The sequence below is a fragment of the Gopherus flavomarginatus genome, chromosome 7, assembly GCF_025201925.1.
Source record: "Gopherus flavomarginatus isolate rGopFla2 chromosome 7, rGopFla2.mat.asm, whole genome shotgun sequence".
Lineage (NCBI taxonomy): Eukaryota > Metazoa > Chordata > Testudines > Testudinidae > Gopherus > Gopherus flavomarginatus.
In genome coordinates, this window is record NC_066623.1 from 98,755,252 (window position 1) to 98,777,345 (window position 22,094).

Below are 22,094 nucleotides of genomic sequence, written 5' to 3' on the forward strand. Positions count from 1 at the left end.
ATTGTTTTTTCATGCCTAAAGAACTCTTCTGCTTTTGAATGGTGCTTTTTGACTGCTGCAACCTTATTACAATGATTCTTTTTGGTTAAAATAGCAATCACTTTTACCACCTTTCTCTAACAGTTAACCATTTTGAGTAAATTGTGCCCATTTCAGTGTGGGAAAACAACAAGTTAACTCTCTCTCCACTTTAATAATAATCATTCTGAGTTAACCCAGCATGTTTGGGGGGGGGTTACTTTAAAATAGGGGGGTACCCTGTGCTCTAATAAATTATCCCTTGGCACTCTCCCTTCCCTTTGAATTTTTTAAAAAAAGTAAAATTAACTATGTGAGCTGTTCTAACTGCCCTTTAAATTGTCAAAATGCCTAAAAGATATATGACCGCACAGCCTATGCTGATAGTGCCAATAAGGCAGAACAGAGCCTCAAGGCCTCCTGTCCTTTCAGATCAGTATATCTCTGTCCTAGACACTAGACACAGGATGTAAGTCAGTGTCTTGTTTAACTTTTTTTTTAAAAGACAAAAATTGCAACCCTGGTAGGTCAGGCCAGACCAGGCCAAAAAAATGCTTTTTATTTGGTTAAACAGTTGTAACACTAAATAATGTTGAGACTTACGTAGACCAGTGAGCATCAAACTTGGGACACTTTATGCTGGGAAATCAATGGGTTAGAATGGAAAAACATAGGAGGTCATCTACTCCATTCTCTTACCTATGCAGGACTCTTTCCTACTGAAATTTCTCAAGAGCCTAGCTTCTTGGGGTCTGCCTTTTATATCCAATACTGCCCACTTCAGAAGTTATGATTTCCCAAATAGTTCGTTCCTGTTCTAAACATTAGGGGAAATATGTGGTGTTGAGACAATGCCGCACGGTAAATATTAGCAAATGCTGAACTTTCAATGGAGACAACTGAACTTTTAGGTAACCCATTCCTTTTGTCTCACTTTGTCATTGCTGTTTAAGCAAGCTGTACATAATTAGATTTTTCCATCTAAATCAATTCCCTCCTGCCCATCAATCATGTTTCATACTGCTCCAAGAATTCCCTTAGCAATCATGGTGCCTTCAAGGGAGAGGAGAAGGACTCAAAGTCCATGCTGTTCTTTGCCACCAACATCACACATGGCCTGCCTTTATCAAAAGAATCTATACACTTATCTTCAACATTTCTAAGGTGCCTTGACTGTGTATGAATTAGGGCAGGATTTCCTTTTCATTCTCCTTTCCTCCTGATTGAGTTCAGAAGAGTCTCCGTGCACCTTCCGAGACAGAACTCACCATTCAGAATCTCACAGGATGATAGGGTGACCAGACAGCAAGTGTGAAAAATCGGGATGGGGGTGGTGGATAATAGGAGCCTATATAACAAAAAGACCCCAAAATCGGGACTGTCCCTATAAAATCAGGACATCTGGTCACCCTACAGGAGGAGAGAAATTATGCAAAGTATCAGTGGTTTTAAAGCCACAGATACTCCTAGGTATCTTCCCATCATGGGGGGCTGAGAGCACAACCCACTGCCATTGATCCTGGGAGAAATTCATCACAATCCATACATATCATGAAGCGTGGACACAAACAGTCACTCCCTCATTGGTCCAGCCAAGCTTTCCATTCCTCAGCTAAAAGAACAGGAGTACTAGTACAGCCTCTGAGCAGACAGACATAGGCTCCCCAAACTATGGTCCCCTTCCCTTGTGGGGAGTTGAAGTGGTGGGCCCCAAACTACAGTTGTTTTTAGCACCTTTAATCCTCTGTGAGTAATCCAAGCACTCCAGGAAAGCGTTCCATGTAAATGGCCTGCTCTCTCACAACCAAGCATGCTCCCTCCAGTCTCCGCTCAAGAGTAGTTATGCAGAAGAATTTCTAAGAGATACTGAAAGGTAGGATGACCAGATAGCAAATGTGAAAAATCAAGATGCTGTTTTTTTCGGGAGGGGAGGGGTATAGTTCCATATACAAGACAAAGCCCCTAATATCATGGTTTAACTGTACATTTAGGAAAAGAAATAAATTCTTAAAGAGTCAGGAATCCAAAGCTAGATTAATTACCAGCCAAACAGCTATCCTCTCATCCTGATATACGAGAGAGTTCATCATAACACAAAAGAAAATGATTAACTCATATATTAGTATAATCTAAGGAATCATAGAACAATAATCCACTGAGGCAAAAATGATCCCTCATTCCTACCTTCCCATGTGCTGTATTACAGTAAAATAGAATACAAAAACAGCATTCATCCACACATATCTCAACAGAGTCCAATAAAGTCAGACTATAGAGCGGCACATGCTCGTTGAGAGAATTTGAAAGGGAGGCAATCTGACAAATGTTTAATACACTGAAACATGATAGCTACCTATATAATACTGTCATGGCTGGAAACCATGGCATCTCAGAAGTTGCTGATGGGAATGAACGAATTCATTGTTCAAACTAAATATATCTGTCTTTAAACATTCTCATAGTGTTTCTCTGTAGTACAGGTTTTCCAGTTTAGAGATTAAATTAATTTTTGCACTACAGGCCAGGATGGTGGATAAATATCATAAAACATTTTTGGTATGTCCTGACTTGGGGATAGACCTTAAATGCTGATTGTGGTGAATTAGTCCTTTATGGAGTTCCATTGACATTCATTCACTTTTGAAAAGATATATGAACAGTGGACTGTTAATAAGTTCTTTGACACCTTGGAGATGTTTTTCTTCAGATGGTTTAAACAAAATGTGATTTTAAATACCAAGTTAACTGTGCCTCATAGAATCATCTTCATTCTGAACACAGATAGAGCAATTCTATAGCTTCACTGTTTTCAGAAACTATCCTCAGTGGAACAAACCAAAAACACTTATTGGGTTTTGCTCGTTTTCACAGAGTTTAAAATAATAGATATCTGCTGGTTATTTGTGAGTTTTGGTGATGAATAACCACCAGCTGCTTTTGCAAGTACTAGTTCTATCTGTATGCTGGACAAGTCAGATAATTATGTGTTATGATTGCCCATACACAAAGATTATGATCCTGTCTCATACTTTCAAGTCCTGGAGACGTTTATTTTTTAACAACAAAACAAGGAATAACAAAGGTAAGTTCTCCACAAGAGTGCATAGCATCGCTTCTCTACAGATAGCTGCATATGAACACAAAATGGCAGCTGCCTCTTTTCATTTATTCACCTCAGTCAGCCAGAATTCAAGCGCACATTCAAGTGAAGTTGTCTTGGGTTAAAATCTGAAGAAAGCCAGAATTTGGCCTTGAGATCTCTTGCCCACAATGAGATTTACAAATATGTTTAAAAATCTGAGCTCGTAAATGAGATTTGAGGTTTACAGGATAAGCACAATAATCTTGTGTGCTCATTTCAGAGCTTTCTTTATGACTTGAACTTTCATAGCCAGCTGGAGTTCACCCTTTTCAAAGTCTGTTAAGGATTTATGGAAAACAGCTCTGACTCACTTTGGAGTTCATAGCTACCTCAGACATTCTGCCTTTATCAAGGCAATGACTTTTTTTTTTTGCTGCTGCGCCCCCAGAAAAAACATATCCCATTCTCAAAATATCCTTTAAAATCCAGAGCATAGCAACAACAGTAAACTGTAGTTAGTCACTTAGCTTTATCTAGATTGTATGATAAGGGACATTTTAAGTATTAGAGCAATCGCTAAAAAAGATCTTGGAAGTAAAATGGTATAAATCTAGCTCAGTGAAATTGGTTTACTTTCCTAAAATTCAGTTTTAGAAGTCCTTACATCATTGCTAATTCCAGACTTATGCATTTCAGCATATTTACATTGAGACTTCCAGCACTATAATCGTTTTACTAAAATAACTGACGCCTTTCCAATACATGGCTGTATTATGCACTGTACTACATAGACTGCAACACGTCCAGAAAATGCTTTCAATATTACTTATACCACAACTTTTACAAATACGGCAATGATCAACTCAAAGCATGATGTGGAGGATGATTACATTTAAAGCAATTTAACATGTTGAAACAAAGCTACATTTAATGGAGTAGCATTAAATGAAACTTTTATCTAACAGCAGTATAGATGTGAAGACTTAGGGCCCAATCCTTTAAGCTTTATGTAGATAAGGAACATTTACCCGTGTGAGCAGTCTCACTGAAATAAGACAATGTAATTGGGTAAATAAGGAAAACTTTGGTGAGTACAGGTAGCAAGACTGGGCCCTAGAATTCACTTTGCTTTAAACAGGCCAACAGGAATGTCTTTCTATCTATTAGGGTTTTTATTTCCTTTTTTGTTTGATTGTGGCCATAGATTGTGGTAAGACATCTAATAGGAATCCCACTAGCAGAGACTGCCTAAAGGTATATTTCCATTCAGCATCTCTCTCAGGCATCCTGGCCACGCCTTCTCACGGGTTACAACCACCACTTTGGCGACTGTGCTGGTTGGCTCTTGGGTCCCCAACAGTGCCGGAGTTGAGAGCACCTAACCAAGAGACTTAAACTCTTCCAAAGTCTGCTACATAACTTGAGGAGTGCATTTGTGGCCATATCCTGCCCTCTTATCTATGAGTATGAATCCACTGACCTCTAATCACTGGTGAAATTTTACTTTTTATAAAAATCACTTTAGATTTACATGAGCATAAAAAAGGCCCCAAATGGTAAATGTCTCAATTTTATTTGCATAATTTAATTTATTTATTTTTTTTTTAATTTTAAAGGCACAATTACACAAATCATAGAATATCAGGGTTGGAAGGGACCTCAGGAGGTCATCTAGTCCAACCCCCTGCTCAAAGCAAGACCAATTCCCAACTAAATCATCCCACTCATATATCCCAAATCACATATATCCAGTTTATAAAGAGAGGGGCATGCAATTTTGCTCCATAATAGGAATGATACTAGCATCTCAATACCACATAGAACACAGAGCCCAAAGGTTCTACAAATAATAGCTTCCTATATGTCTGCATTAACAAATTTGAACAGAAAGATCCCTTGACTGATATTATCAGACAATCAAGACAAACAACCACAAATCTTACAGAAGCAGCTAGGCAGACAAGACAGAACAAACCACAGACAAAACAAACGCTCAGTAATAAAATGTAATGGAAAATTATGAAGGCATTGCTAGAATTCCTGAGACAGGTAATGTGAAAGGAACTCCATCCCTACCCCAGTAGGAATTTAAGTCAACAAAAATGTAACAACTTCAGAGTTACATATTATTACTATCTAGGTCACATAAGTGCAGCTAAAGTTAGACAAATCTGTCCTACTTTTGTTGTGCAGAAAAAGTTACCACTATGTGCATCTCTTCAAATTCAGTAATATCCAAATCCGTATTGCAGCAGAGAGTTATAGTCAGGATAATACGTTACTTTTGCCATTCAGGTAGAATAAGAATCTTTACAGCCAAGTTAGTTCACCAAAACCATCATTTGCCATGACTGCACATGTTCTAGAATTGCCTAGCATCTCCAAGAATCAGTGACGTGAAATCAAAATGAAGATTCTCTTGTGAGACTTGATTAATTCTGGCTGTACTTGTAATCTCTTTCAGATGAGCTGTACCCTGAGATATCCCTAAACCACATGCATCACGGAACCACTACTGCTGCAAATTATGCCCACACCAATGTCATAAATTGTATGTAGGTGGAGCCATACAGCAGTTCAATAACATTTACGTTTGATTCTGTATTGGGAAGCCTATGGCCTCAAGCCAAGAATGTATTTCCTGTATGACTCAGAAGTATACAGCCTGTCTTATGAAGTATACTACATTCCTCAAATCTATAATTGGAGTGTTATCTTCCTTTGGGGCATAACCCAAAGCTCACTGAACTCAATGGAAAGACTTCTCAATTAGTTTGGGATCTAGGCCTGAAGCAACTTGAATAGGATGGGGAAAAAATAATACTTCAATTTGGCAAAAGCAATGGAGTATCCTCAGTATGGAAGCACTGGAAGTCAGCTACCCCAAACTCCACTGATTCCTCAATGTAGCTTATTAATTGCCTGTCTCACCTTATTTGGTCGGGTTACCCCCTAAACTCTTCCAGGACATTTTTGACACAACTTTATCTGCTTGAAGCAGGTCTTCAATCTATCATTTTAAGAGTCACCCATGGGAGTTTTTTTAATGGGCAATAGTAATTTACTCCTGAATTCCCTGCATGTTGCAAGACAAGTTTGAGAGAGTGTTTTCAAGCCTGAGTGTTGGGTTATATCTTCCTGATGATAAGACACACTAACAAAAGATTAATTGCAACAGGACACAAGAGACATCAGAATAATTAGGCCGATGTAATCGAGCCACCACCTGGTGATGGTGATAGGTTGTAGAGATGCACCATCCCCAGCAGGAGCTTCCAGAGACATTGTACCTCAGGCAATCACAGGACATCTGAGTGTGTCTGGAAAATATAGATATGAGTGACTTTTGTGAAAGGCTCTGAAAGGCTACAGTGTTTGCTCTTCCTGAGCTGCCCAACCACAGTGACAAGTGTGGGGATGAGAGCCACTGTTGGGGCTAGACTTGGAACAGTTCTTCTCAGAAATGCAAAGACTGAGGGCTTGATCCATTTACACATGCAAGTATCCCTTTAACCACACTGGGTCTAATCATGGGAGTAGGAACTACCTGAACGAGTAAGTGTTGCAGGATCTGGTCCTTTGGGTATGACAGAATCACCAGTAAGGCAAGGGAAGGCATCTCATTCGCTCTTTCCCATTCCCTGTACACACTTTCATATGGGCTAATCCCTGATGTTTTGAAAGGTGAGCAGAGCAGAAGTATCTACCTAATCTGATCACCTCCTTCAGGGAATTACACCTTTAAAATATAGCTTATATATATTTATACAGTTTTATATCTTGTAAACATTTAAGCTTTACCACATTCTGAATGAAATGGAAATGGAGAGGAAAGAATGTCACTTAACAATGGAATCTATTTTAGATATTTACCTGGTCTCTGTCACCTGGCGATATGTCTATACAGCATTTTGGACTGGGTAGAACCAAGCATCCCAAACTCAGACTAGTGGAGTTCATGCTAGTGCTCTAAAAATAGCTGCACAGACATTTCTTTGAAGTTGTGGCTTGGTCTGGAGTTCAGGCGGCTTAGCAACAAGGATGGACTTCAGAGCCTGAGCTCCAACACAAGCCACAACTTCAAAGTGCTACCTATATAGCTCTTCTGAGGGTGCTAGCATGAGATCCACTAGCCCGAGTCTGTCAACCCAAGCTCAGAGGCTCTATCCAGCTTGGTCTCAAATTCTGTGTAGACATATTCTTGGTGTCAAATATCAACAGAATATGTAACTAAGGTTAACACCAAAAGTCTAAAATAAGGAGAACATTTAGTGTATTTGGTTATATTGCCCTTCTTTACTCTGCAGATAACCAGGCAGGTTTAAGGAGTTAAAAATCTCACTTTATAGATGGAAAAGCTAACTTTAAAAGAAACCACAGCCCTAGAGTTATCAAAGTTTAAGTCCATCTTTGTGCTGCAAGTATCTTGGCTACTTGTTCAGTAATAGGCCTAATCAATCATATTATCTCCAGTAATAGTGATTCATTATAGTCCAAGTCTTATCTTCAAATCAAAGCCAAGAAGAAAGGCAGACACAGATATAAGGAAATGCTTTACTTCACTCTGATATGCTGTACATAGTTTAAATACCAGCACTGATAACACGTTAGCCACTCATGAATCCCTTGTACACTTAATCATTCATTTCTTTCATTGACTAAGAATAATTTTGGCATGATTTACTACGGCTTAGACCTTTACGTCCTCCAAGACATCTGGCTTACATCCAAAAAAATGGCACTTATGAAGCAGAGTGCATCAGCCTTTTGTGGTGGGCTGTGGAGAGGATGGGGTAGGGAAGGGGCTGAGGGCTCTTCTTGAATTCTTCCCATCAATTATCTAGCGTAGCTCTAAGATATTTATTTGCTTTAAAACCCTGGGTATTTTAGGAGCTATGCATGCAGACAGTTTGAATATGCCTCTAGTGAGCTGGCCAGCATGTTGTTTCCACCTTCCATTGAAGGCAGACAGACTCCATTTGTCAAAGTGGCATGAAACCTTTGGATCATGTTTGACTCCTCACTAAGCCTGGATGACTAGGTAGCCTCAATTTCCAAAAATGCCTTTTTACCTCTGGCTTGCTAGGAAACTTTGTCCCTTCCTCCCAGATGAGGACCTGGTCACAGTAGTCCATGCATTAGTCACCTCCAGGCAGGGCCGTCCTTAGGATTTATGGTGCCCTAGGCGAGATTTTTAAACTAGTGCCCCCATGCCTGTCTTGCTCTTAGCAACACAAACATAAGCTTATAGTATTGGAAAACTTGCCACATGCATGTTATTAAAACCAGTTTAACTTAATTAAGCACACTGTAATGCTGATGGACTAGCACTAAAGAATTAGCACTATAGAAAAAATTCTGATTTGACAGAATGATGCAAATAATATCACTTTTTTTAATTTGTCAACATTTTATGGGAAATTTATATGAAGAGGTATTGAAACAAGGATTAGGTTTTAATTAAAAGCAATCTTTCTGGCTTTTTTGGCTGCAAAATCAGTAATAATGTCATCGTATGACAAAGACAAAATCGTGTCTTGTTCGATAGCAAGACCAGTCAAGCGTTCCTGACTCACTGTAGAGCGGAGATAGTTTTTAATGAGCTTTAGTTTTGAAAAACTCCGTTCTCCTGATGCTACTGTTACAGGAATTGTCAATAGAATACGAGTGGCAATGTACACATTAGGATATATGTCAACAAGTTTGCTGGTATGAATAAACTGTACAATGTCCATCATCGATTTTGCATGTGGCAACAACTCAATTCTTCGTACAGTTCAAGTCTATTTAAATCAAAATGATCACCGTGCTTCAGGAGGCTCTCTAGGTCAGGGATCCCCAACGCGGTGTTCGCAGATGCCCCGGCGTCCGCAGGGGCCTCTCAAGTGCACCCACGTACTGGCTGGAGGACGAGCATCTGCTGAAATGCCGCCGAAATTCGGCATCATTTCGGTGGATCCTTGTCCGCCACCACGATCCTTCATCTGGCACCCGCCAGATGAAAAGGGTTGGGGACCACTGCTCTAGGCTCTTGCACTTTGCCATTAGTTGCTCGTTTTCCTATTTCGTTGAATTTAGTCCTGCTCAGCCAGCTGCCAGCTAAGTGAATGGAACCCCAGGCCGACAGTGGGTTGAGTGGCTCAGCCGGGGTCTCAGCCGCCAGCCTGCTCAGCCGCTCCCAGCCTGGGGTTCCTTGGGGGTCCCCAGGCCAGCAGTGGGTGCTGAGTGGGGCCAGCGGCCAGGACCCTGGGTGCCAATGGGGCAGCAGCCGGAACCTCAGAGCAGTGGCAGGCTGAGCCGCTCAGCTCGCCGCTGTGTGCCATCAAAAATCAGCTCGTGTACCACCTTTGGCACATGTGCCATAGGTTGCCGACCCCTGCTCTATACACTAGTAAGGAGATGAACATATTACAGTTGTTGGAGGGCTCTATTTAGCAGTAACAGGGCTATAGGAAAGTCAGTCAACATTTTTTGTTTCTCTGATGAAAACTGGCCCACTCCCTTCCCCACAGCAAACTTGTCACAAATAATTGTCAACAACTTCATTGTCTGTTTTTGGCTAAGATATTGATTTTTAAAAAAAATATTGAAATTGAATTCAGGATTGTTAGCAAGCATTTTTGGCAAACAAAGTTGTTAAATGACACTTTAAATGGCAACATAGTACTGCTTTCATGCTTGGCTCACCTCCCAGCCTGCTGGTCCAACAGCTTCAGTAGAGGAGGAGATAGGTGGAAAACTGCAGGACCCCAAAATCCACCTCTTGGGGTGCAGAGTGGCAACAGCAGCAGTAAACCCTCAGGTCCGATCACACACCAATGGGCACCACTGCCAGCCCAATAGATCATGGTGAAGTTAGCACAGCATCTGATCTCAGGGATGGGGCACCCATGGAGCCACAGCAGCTCATCCTGCCCTGTGCAGCTCCCCGCTGATGAGATGGATCACTGCCAGCCCAGGGGAGAAATGCGCTCCCCAGCTAGGGTGACCAGATCCAGATGTCTTGATTTTATAGGGCCAGTCCTGATATTTGGGGCTTTGTCTTATATAGGCACCAATTACCTCTATCTAGGGAGACCAGACAGCAAGTGTGAAAAATCAGGACGGGGGTGGGAGGGAATAGGAGCCTATATAAGAAAAAGACCCAAAAATTGGGACTGGCCCTGTAAAAGTGGGACATCTGCTCACCCTACCCCAACCCCCGTCCTGATTTTTCACACTTGCTATCTAGCTATCCCCAGCCCAGCCGTGTGTGACATTCCAATCCTGGCTGCCTGCCGAGGAAGTGAGTTACTTTCACTTTCATTCCTCAGCAGGCAGCCAGCCAGACTCCCCTCCCCCCCGAGCACCTCACCAACCCAGCCCTGATGGAGGGGGGGGGGAAGAGAGGGGTGCTCCGTGGGGGGGAGGGAGAAAAAGGGGAGGGGTGCTCTGTGGGGCAGAGCGGAGAAGAATGGACGTTATAGGGGACAACAAAGGATACTGCCAGAGCGGCCGAGCCTGCCTCACCTCACGCGGGGGGAAAGAGTCACACTCACAGGTTATTTCCTTCCCCCACCCCTTCCCAGAAACACCAACAGCCAATCCCCTCCCTCAGACTGTGCTGCATTCGGCTCTGTCTAGGACCCAGCAGCCCTGCTCTTACATGCTCCACTGCTCCCCGTCTGTTTAGGTTCTCGCAGAGCGGTGCCCCCAGACCTAGTGGTGCACTAGGCGGCTGCCTATTCTGCCTATGGCTAAGGACGCCCCTGCCTCCAGGGTGGATTACTGTAACTCGCTGAAGTGCCAGCCAGGGACTCCATTCAGTCCACTAGGGACTTTGCTATTCCTATTGATTTACACGGAAGGCACTCAGATACTGTAGTGATGAGCAGCAATATAAAAGCCTTTAGATAGAGACAGACAGACAGTCTTGTGCCTTTGTGCACTGCACAGACACATTTTTATTATGGATGTTTCTATGATGCTCATCACTATGGTATCTAACCATCTATAATACATTAACGTATTTAACCCCCAACATGCCTGTGAGGTAGCTAGGACCCAAGATGCCAACTGGGGAGAGGATTACAGGAATATTTTGATTCTGGTATGTATGTTCTGGTTTACCAAAAAGTATCAAGATGTCTTATATGAAAGCTGGGGTCACACTGCAGTCCTTAATATCACTGTGAAATGTACGTACAGATACTATGTAAGGAATTTTATACACACACACGAAATATGTTTTTGAAGTCTGTGTCAAAGCACTAGTCAACAGCAGAGATGAAAAAACAGGTTTTCTTCCAGATAGAAGGTAAGGAATTTCTCTCTCTGCTATGATGTAAATTAAGGCCTGGTCTACACTGAAGGGGGCGGTTGGGGGGGGGGTGTCGATGTAAGATACGCAACTTCAGCTACGGGAATACCATAGCTGAAGTTGATGTATCTTATTTTGACTTACCTCCTGTCCTCATGGCACGGGATCGACAGCCGCGGCTCCTCCGTCGACTCCGCTACCGCCGCTCGCTCTGGTGGAGTTCCGGAGTCGACGGGAGTGCGTTTGAGGATCGACATATCATGTCTAGACAGGACGCGATATATCAATCCCCGATAAATCGATCGCTACCCGCTGATCCGGTGGGTAGTCTGGACATACTCTAAGCATTGTACACTAACACAATGAATGCCAATTGACATACAAAATTAAACATTAATGAAGGGCTCTGCAGTCAACAGGGAAGCAGCACACAAGAAAAACAAGCCACAGTTGGTTATCCTGTCTCTCAGTACTGACAGTGAGCTTGGGGGTATAAAGCAGGAGATGAAGCAGATTCCAAGTCTGTAACCCAAAGCACCCCATACTCATACCCTACACACTATTGTAATAATCTTCATACAAAATCTGCCTTGTGAAGTATCATTTGAAAACTCACTGGTCAATATTATCATGGTGAAATGTATGTAGCAATATAATATGTAAAGGTATGAATTCCCTCTGTATGAAATTATTAGCACATGTTAAAAATCATACAGCCCTGGCTAAGTAAAAGTTGTTAAATAGGTCTCTCCTAAATAAATAAACATTTGTTTACCTCAGTTTACATATAAGTAGCAAACAGAATCATCAATTCAGCAGGGGGAGGAGATGGTAGGAACAGAACAATTTGCAATTCAACAAACACAAGTTTCGGGGATGGGGCAGCAAAAGAGCATGGAGCCTCCTTCACCACCAGACTCCATTTCGCCTTCCTTACTGCTTGAAATAACTTTGCTTTGAGGGATAACCTTCAGAAGAATCCACTTCACAGGTTCACTGGACTATAAAAGAAAGGGGCAGAAAACCATAAGTTACCTCTTTCACCTAAGACGACAAATGCATCAGCACCTCTGGCCCTCTGAAAGAGAGCCTGACCGAAGGTGAGATGGAGCGCAGTCTATCGCCGTCTTTGTAGAAGACAGTGAGTGAGAGACCATCATGAACAAAGCCTTGAAACAAAACCTGCTCGATTAAGTTTTAGACTTTTAGATGTATGTTTCACTTTTATTTGCTTGCAACCATTTTAAACTTTATTTCTTAAACTCACCTAAAAGCCTATCTTCGTTTGCTAATAAGCTTGTTTTATTAAAGAAGCAAGTAGCAACCAAGGCTAGTGGACGCCAGTGCGAGGCTGTAGACAGGCTGCTGGGGTCAGGGCTGCTGAATCACACAGACCCTCCGGATGTGACCTGCATACTTGTAGACTGGTTGTGAGAGGCCTAGGTTGAGAGCTACAACAGCAAAGCACTGTGAGGGACCCAGGAGATAACAATCCCTCACTGGTCTACACGGCACCCCAGAATGTGACATCATCATCCTACACCTGGGAAGTAAACAGGCAGTGCATTTACATTCATGAAAATGGGATCTCAACCAACCTTGCTGGAAAATGCTGAAAAAGACTTTGAGTGAGGTTAACTTTAGATGAGAGGTTAATCTGATAGTTAAACTTAGTCTCTAGAAAGCCTGTTATAGTTTTGTTTTGTGTGTAACTATTTGTCAGGAGCCAGATATCAAAGGGGAATGTGTCAAAGAGACTTGGATGCACCTATCATTAACCTTCAAGGCAAATAAGAGCTGGTGTGGCCCAGAGGAAAGTACTTGAATAACTAACAGGCTGGTGTTCTTAGGGAGCTGACACAAGCAAGACCTCCTCACATAGGTGGCAGGGGGTAACAAGATGACTCTCAGTCCTGTGTACCCCAAGAACCATCACATTAGCAAAGTAACTTGTCCCCCTGTTTATACATGGAGAACAAAAATACCGATAGATTAAGGCACTTAAAGGAAGAATGTGGTAGAGCTGAGAAAGGACTCGAGAGAGTTCTGTTCCCAAGTCCCTTGTCTTAGTACCCTAAATGTAAGACCTACTCAGCTATACAAAATAAAGGTGCTGGAAGTACACTTGGGGCAGATTCTGGGCAACATGTAAGCTGGGGACAGGAGGGCAACCTCATATGGGAGCCTGCTAGAATCTTACTGGGGAGAACAGATCCTGATGCCTCTTGGTGCCCCCATATGTGCTAGGTGGGGCAGGAAGTGGGGGCAGGAAGGGGAATGGTGAGGATGAAGCCATGGCCCCAAGGTCCCTTTGCTCTAGCCTAAGGAGCTGGTTGAGTATGCAGCAAGGAGTACACTAGCATGCTCCAAGGATGGCTCTAGCATGCTCACCTAGGAAGTACTGTGGCTGTGGTCTCTACACCCTTACAGTTAGCCTAAGGTGAAAGGCAGAATATTGCCTTTACTCTCCTTGAACGGAAATATTGTATCTACAAGAATGCATTTCAGTTGGTGCCTTCTAAATGCAATGTCACCTGTTCCCTAACTCTTCTGCATGGGGTTTTTGATAGTGGAAGGCTTGTCTGTGTACAGGCCTGTCTCATCTTACGCTGGGGTTATGTTCCGCAGTCAGCGTGTAAAGCGAAAATCGCATATAGTCAAAATTACATTGAGTGTAATGGCGGGTGGAATTGACCCCACTACAGAGACAGTATTTAAATTGTTATTTTTCTCTTTTTTTTTTTCTTATTTTTGCTGACCGTGTAAAGCTGAGATCGCGCATGTTAAATGTGGCTAAGATGCGACACACCTGTACAGTCTTGCACGCATACAGAATGACAGTGAATTATATGTATGCTGCCAAATAATTAACAAATAAGCTTTCTGAAATATAAATAAAATTATAACAAGTACTCAAGGCAGGGCAGATGATTAGTAATTACAGATGAAGAACTGAGGGAAGAATACATGATATGTAACCAAGGCCGTACATTTAGAGTGTCACATCAAAGCATTTACACTAGCTATAGAAAACTAAAAGTTTGTATTTAGTAAGCCTTACCTCCTTTTTTATACGTACATATAAGTGCACGGGCAGGGATGATGGAACAATTGGCATAGTAGGGGTGCTGAGAGCCATTGAACCAAACTGTAAACCCTGTATATGATGGAAATCACTTCAAGGTAGGGGGTACGGTAGCACCCACGGCATCCCTAGTTCCAGCACCTATATGAATGGGTATGAAATGACCACACACTGCTGAATTTAAGACCGCTTTGCACATCTGGACTGTAATCTAGCAGCATATGCCCAGCAGAAAGTTCTCCTTGTGTAGAGGAACTCTGCTGGTAGCAAGTGTGTCAGCACCAGACCTGCAATTCAGGTGTGTGCTCTGTTGTGCCAATCCTCCACTGTCTGGGGTCTTTAAGGGACACTGTGTACTTGGCATAATTTAGAGCTGCCTGTCTAAACTGTATTGTGCTTGAGATGGAGGAAAGATCAAAACCGTGGGCAGGATTAACATGAAGAATTTTTACATTAATATGTCTTTTCCTGATGTCACTTTTTTCCATTTGACACATGTTGGATTTTTTTTCCCCTAAAGGTTTCTAATAAAAAGGAAGCCAACATGGCTTTCCTTGCTTTACTTCTTTATTTATCTATCAGAATCAATAATGTTAGCAAGCACATGCACGGCTCTGGAGACGTGTGCTTGTTAAACAATCAGCAGAGAACAAGAAAAGTCAAACCCACAAAAACAGCATTTATCTGTTTTTATTTCCTCATTTACAGAGTGACTGATTAAAAGGAACACACATATTTGTAATCTGGAGAATGCTGTTCATCATATTACACCCCTTTCCTCATGGCGCATCCTATTTTGGGTTCAAGATACTTGACCATGTCACTTTGAATAAATAAACTCCCTATGCTGCTCCAAAGTATTAGCCACTCTGTTTAAAACCACAACTGATTGCAGCCATTAGAGTGGCCCAATAAATAGGATAGGCATGGAAGCAGTGTACTCCAAACTAAAAACAGTCACGTTACTTTATTTCTACACATAAAGACAAGCTAATTGATTTGAATGAAACAAAACGACACCAACCACTTAATGCGTTTTATTGCTTTTACTACTGTGTGCACCTGTATGAGTCCAGGAGAGCAGTCCCTCAAGGTCCAATATACAGATTTATATACGCTTAACACATCTTAAAAGTTAAGGAAATGATTTATTTGCTCTCCAAGGGATTTGATTTATAAAAATATCATAAGGGCTGTTTCACTGTCACTTTCGTTATTTATGCAGGTAAAGGAAGGTTGCCAACCCTCCCAGATTGGCCAGAAGTCTCCCGGAATCAGCCTCAATTTCCCGGTGGCTATTGAAAGCAATCCGGGAGATTTTGATAGGCGGTAAAAGTCTGGTCGGAAGTGCAACAGGGCTATGGCAGGCTCCCTATGTGCCCTGGCTCATCACAGCTCCTGGAAGCACCAGCACATCCCTCTGGCTCCTAGGCACAAGGGTTGCCAGGGGGTGTCTGCACACTGCCCCTACCCTGAGTACCGACTCCGCAGCTCTCATTGGCCAGGAACCATAGTCAATGAGAGCTGCAAGGGTGGTTCCTGAAGGCAGGGGCAGCATGTAGAGCCCTCTGACCACCCCTAAGTGTAGGAGCCAGACATGCCAGTCACTTCTGGGAGGCACCTGAGGTAAGCGCCACCCAGCTGGAGCCTGCACCCCATCCGCCTTCCCCAGGCTCAGCCCAGAGCCCCCTCCCACACTCTGAACCCCTCAGCCCCACCCCCTAGCCCAGAGCCCACATCCCAACCTCCTGCCCCAGCCTGGTGAAAGTGCATGAGGGTCGGGGAGAACAAGCGACGGAAGAATAGGGACGGAGTGAGTGGAGGCAGGGCCTCAAAGAAAGGACAGGCAGGGGCATGGCCTAGGGAAAGGGGTGGGGCAGGGGGCGAGGCAAAGGTGTTGGGGTTTGTGCAGTTAGACAGTTGGCAACCCTAAGGTAAAGTGCAAAATGTGAACACTTGCACTCTTCTAAAAGCAATGGACTCTTTTCACCCACGATGGCACATATCAGTAACACTGCACCCCTTTGTGTCAGTGTGGTTAGCTGTGCCCTGGAGTGAGGTGGAATGGGGGCTTACAAGCAGTATTTGCACTGATCCCTTCCCCAGGCTAGGAGGCTCAGCAGAATGAACTGAAGGACCAGCAGCATGAGTACTGGAAGTGGACACAAATAGAGCTGTTCTCTTTCTGGATAATGTCCAGAGAGAACATTTGTGGTTTTTCCTTGTGATCCAGAACATACCACATTTAGTACAGAAATAGGATAAACTCATTTTATGAACAGGAAGCTCCATAAGTTCCTTAAATGGGAAAATTAGGTTTTGATCATCTTTACCAGGCCAGGGACAATATCCATTGGGGTTTCCCCTACAATTTTTAGGAGACTGAGGCGATCCAAAACCTGTAGAATTGTAGTGAAATAGGTTTTGTTCATTTTTAAATATTATTTAATCTTATTCTTATTTTTTTAAAACAAGATGACTATACTTTTGCTTCTGCTGGTCTATGTTTTGTACAGAACCCACTCTCCTTGTAGGAATCTTCCAAACTGAGCAGAGGGAATGGGAATCCAACACTTTTCACCTGTTTTTAGCAGTACTGTAAAGGTCACTTATTATTTGTTAAAAGTTGTACGTTTATATCATCTTCCATTTCACCTCTCAAAGTGCTCTTCAATGCTACTGGGTTACACCCAGCAGGCAGATAAGCATTACAAGCCCATATAGGCAGAGAAACGTAAGCACAGAAAGATAAAATGTCTTGTCCAAGGTCTGATAAAAAGCCAATAGTAGAAACATGGATCTATAAAAGTAAATCTCCTGACTCCTAGGCCTGGACTTTAGTCATGAGACCATACTTTCTTCCAAGATTTTGCTTACATTTTAAAAGAATAGCAAACACCTCCTTTATCCTTACTGCCACTTCTGGACAAACTGATGGCCCCAGACCACTTTCTTCAGTGTAAACACTAAACTTCTCTTTTCTGCTAGTTAGCTATTAGCTCCAATCTCTTCCTGCACTCTCCCTCATGTTCCCTCTGTCAGCCTCCCTTCTCTCAGACCTTCATGCTTCTCTCCTTCATTCCCTACTCTTTGTCTCTCCATCTCTTTTCCCTCCTTCCTCTCCCTCCCTTCCTGCCTTTTCCAGCTTTCTTTCACAGAATAGGTCTATGGAACCAACATGAATTTTGTCAACCATCACTGTCGCTCACTCTGCTTGCATGTTGTTGTCCTTTCCTCCACCTTTTGTCTTACTGGTCTTCTTAAATTGTGAGGTCTTTATAGGCAAGGACCATGTTTTCCTATGTATTTATACAGAACCTGGCTAACAGGGTCCCCATCCTGATCAGGCCTTTGTTCATTACAACATTATAAATATTAACTAATTAATTAACATGGAACTTTAAAATTATATATAAATTCTCCTTAACACACATGTATAATTACGCCCATTTTATGACACCAACTGCATGACACTTCTGTCAGACAATACTGTTATTTAAAACACACAATCTGACACCTAGAAATTTTCTAACAAAAGAAACCACCCCAACAACAAAACACAAAAGCTCCTTCAACAGTTTCTACCTTTATTTATAAGAGTAACACAAAAACTCTTTTTCTCTCCTTGGTAGCTCTAAATAAATGTGTCTCCCTCGCTTATTGCAGTTTTACAAGACTATAAAGTTAGCAGGCTCTAGTATCCAATTAACAGTTCACTATAAAAAGTTACACCAGAGTTATATACTATTGTATTAGCATGAAATGGAGGTTAAATGTATTCCTCCCTTTCTTGCCCCTATGATATGTTATGATATATGTAAATCCACATATGGTATGTTATGCTTGGAGGGCTAGCAAAGGACCAAGAAGGCTTTATAGTAGTGAACAGTTACTAAAGAGATATAGCTTCTCATACCTGCCACATTACAAGATTCAGATTTCCTTACCTATAGTAAAGATTAATAGAAAATAATTATGCCAACTCAGGTTCAATAAAAAAAATCATGCTATTATGGTATTTGCCTATGTCATTGTTAAAGGAATCAGGACAATTCTGGATAATATCAGAAATCTTTCTATAGCTCTTTGCCTTGGTCTCTGCTTCTTGCTGCTCTCTCTTTAATTATTACTATTATGGCAACACCTGAAAGCCCCAGGTGTGAGGACTTCATTGTGCAGGGCACAGTACAGAAGCATAGTAAGTGAGAAGCCCTGCCTTGAAGAGTTTATAGCCTAATGAGCAAGACACACAAAGGGTGGGGAAATGAAGGATTATTATTCCAATTTTACAGATGGGAAAAGGAAGCACAAGGAGATTAAGTCATTTACCCAAGGTCACTCAGTCTATAGCTTCACCTGGAATTGAACACAGGTCTTCTCAGTCCTAGGCTAATTCATTAGCCAACAAGGCCATCCTTCTGCTTCCTTTCAAGCTTCATCTCACCATGTTTTCATCCAAGATATAAAAAGACGGTTACTCACCTTTGTAACGGTTGTTCTTCGAGATGTGTTGCTCATATCCATTCCAGTTAGATGTGCGCGCCGCGCGTGCACGTTTGTCGGAAGATATTTACCTTAGCAACTCCGGTGGGCCAGCAGGTCGCCCCCTAGAGTGGTGCCAGCATGGCGCCTGATATATACCCCTGCCGGCCCGCCCGCTCCTCAGTTCCTTCTTGCCGGCTACTCCGACAGTGGGGAAGGAGGGCGGGTGTGGAATGGATATGAGCAACACATCTCGAAGAACAACAGTTACAAAAGGTGAGTAACTGTCTTTTCTTCTTCGAGTGATTGCTCATATCCATTCCAGTTAGGTGAATCCCAAGCCTTACCTAGGCGGTGGGGTCGGAGTGAGAAGTCGCGGCATGTAGCACTGCGGAGCCGAAGCCCGCATCATCTCTGGACTGCTGGACCAGGGCATAATGGGAAGCGAAGGTATGAACGGAGGACCAGGTCGCTGCCCTACAGATCTCCTGGATGGGCACGTGGGCGAGGAAAGCTGTCGATGACGCTTGAGCCCTGCTAGAGTGCGCAGTCACATGACCCGGAGGAGTACGAGCCAAGTCATAACAGGCTCGAATACAGGATGTTACCCACGAGGAGATTCTTTGAGAGGAAACGGGTAACCCTTTGACACGTTCCGCTACCGCCACAAAGAGTTGGGGGGATTTGCGGAACGGCTTGGTTCTCTCTATATAAAAGGCAAGCGCTCGATGGACGTCCAGTGAGTGAAGCTGCTGCTCCCTGCGGGACGAGTGGGGTTTTGGGAAAAAGACAGGGAGAAATATGTCCTGGTTGACATGAAAGGCTGAGACCACCTTGGGGAGAAAGGCTGGGTGCAGTCTCAGCTGGACCTTGTCCCTGTGGAACACCGTATAGGGGGGATCTACGGTGAGAGCCTGGAGCTCCGACACCCATCTGGCTGAGGTGATGGCCACCAGGAAGGCAGTCTTCCAGGAGAGATTGAGCCATTAGCGACTTGCTCCCTGCTCTAACGGAGGGGACATGAGCCGGGTCAGAACTAGATTCAGGTCCCAGGTAGGGGTAGGGCGTCGAACCTGGGGGTAGAGATGCTCCAAGTCTTTAAGGAATCTTGTCACCATAGGGTGAGAGAACACCGAGTGGCCATCCTCCCCTGGGTGAAAGGTGGAGATGGCTGCCAGGTGAACCCGAAGAGATGATATCGCCAGGCCCTGCTCCTTAAGGGACCAGATGTAGTCTAAGATAATGGCAATGGAGACCTCAGTGGGAAGGAAACTGCGTTCCGCACACCAGCACGTGAAGCGCTTCCATTTGGCTGAATAAGTCGCTCTAGTGCAAGGCTTCCTGCTGCCCAGGAGCACCTGCCGCACTGGGGTAGAGCAACGGAGTTCAGACCGGGTCAGCCACTCAGGAGCCATGCCGTGAGGTGCAGTGATTGCAGGTCTGGGTGACGTAGCCTGCCGTGGTCCTGGGTGATCAGGTCCAGGTGAAGGGGCAGGGGGACAGGGTCGGCTAGAGACAGGTCCAGCAACATGGAGTACCAATGTTGCCTGGGCCACGCTGGAGCTATCATGATCAAGCGGGCCCTGTCCCTGCGCACCTTCAGAAGAACCTTGTGGACGAGCAAGAACGGAGGGAATGCGTAGAACAGATGCGTTGTCCAGGGGATAAGGAAGGCATCTGCTACTGAACCGGGTTCCTGGCCTTGAAAGGAGCAGAACATCTGGCATTTCCTTTTCCCTCGGGACGCGAAGAGGTCCATCCGGGGACATTCCCACCTCTGGAAGAGCGAAAAGGCGACGTCCGGGCAAAGGGACCACTTGTGGGAAAGGAAGGATCTGCTCAGATGATCTGCCAGCATGTTCCGAACCCTGGAAAGGAAGGATGCGATGAGGTGAATGGAGTGGGCTATGCAGAAGTCCCAGAGCCTCACGGTCTCCTGACACAGGGCAGAAGACCTCGTGCCGCCCTGCTTGTTGATATAATACATGGTCGTTGTGTTGTCGGTGAATACCGAGACACAGTGACCTTGAAGTTGATGATGGAATATTTGGCAAGCAAGGCAGACTGCCCTCAGTTCCCGTACGTTGATGTGGAGGTCTAGTTCGTAAGGTGACCACCGACCTTGTGTCCGTAGGGTTCCGAGATGGGCCCCCCAACCTAGATCTGAGGCATCTGTTGTCAGGGACACCGAAGGCTGGGGCGGATGGAACGGCAGCCCCGCACACACCATGGACTGGTCCAGCCACCACCTCAGGGAACCTAATATGTCCTGGGGAACAGTAACAACCGCGTCCAGAAGGTGCCGGGCCGGACGGTACTGACTGATGAGCCAGGACTGGAGGGGCCTCATGCGAAGCCGCGCATACCGCGTGACAAACGTGCATGCCGCCATGTGGCCCAATAGAGTTAGGCACGTGCATATGGAGGTCAAAGGAGCTGTCTGCAGTCGTCATATAATGGCCGTCAAGGTCTGGAACCTTGATAGGGGAAGAACGGCTCTGGCCAGAGTAGAGTCCAGAAGGGCTCCGATAAACTCTATCCTCTGAGTGGGGATTAGCGTTAACTTTTCTATATTGAGGATGAGACCCAAGTTCTCGAAGAGACTGCTGACCATGCGGACATGGCTGAGGACTTGTGCCTCTGATGGCCCCCGAATCAGCCAGTCGTCGAGGTACGGAAATACATGTACGCGGCTGCAACAAAGGTGGGCGACGACTACAGCCATACATTTGGTGAACACCCTCGGGGCCGTGGAAAGGCCGAACGGGAGGACCGCAAATTGATGGTGGCAGCAGTTGATCACGAACTGAAGGAACCGTCTGTGCGGCGGGAAGATGGCTATATGAAAGTATGCGTCTTGCACGTCGAGGTCGACGTACCAGTCTCCAGGATCCAAGGATGGGATAATGGTCCCCAAGAATACCATACGGAACCTTCAACTTCACGACGTATCTGTTGAGTTTGCGCAGGTCGAGGATAGGCCTGAGGCCTCCCTTGGCTTTGGGGATCAGAAAGTTACGGGAATAAAACCCCTTGCCCCGCTCGGCTTCTGGAACCTCCTCTACGGCTCCTTTGTCGAGGAGCGTCCGCACCTCCTGAAGGAGGAGTTGCTTGTGAGAGGGGTCCCT

General features: G+C 44.2%; 2 protein-coding genes across 4 annotated transcripts in view; both read right to left on the reverse strand.

Moving 5' to 3' along the window:
• The window catches only part of ROR1 (receptor tyrosine kinase like orphan receptor 1), a 271,372-nt gene that overhangs the window by 145,153 nt on the left and 104,125 nt on the right, over positions 1 to 22,094 (reverse strand). The window contains exon 1 of one of the 2 annotated variants that reach the window (XM_050961986.1): positions 6,327 to 6,390. The exons of the other annotated variant lie outside the window; for it this stretch is intronic. Within the exon in view, the coding sequence (XP_050817943.1) occupies positions 6,327 to 6,360 (34 nt within the window). The 5' untranslated portion in view covers positions 6,361 to 6,390. Of the gene's footprint in view, positions 1 to 6,326; positions 6,391 to 22,094 lie in introns of those variants that run through there. 2 annotated transcript variants of the gene reach the window in all.
• LOC127055264 (uncharacterized) overlaps positions 1 to 22,094 on the reverse strand; it is a 268,873-nt gene that overhangs the window by 69,597 nt on the left and 177,182 nt on the right. The gene's annotated exons all lie outside the window — the stretch shown is intronic.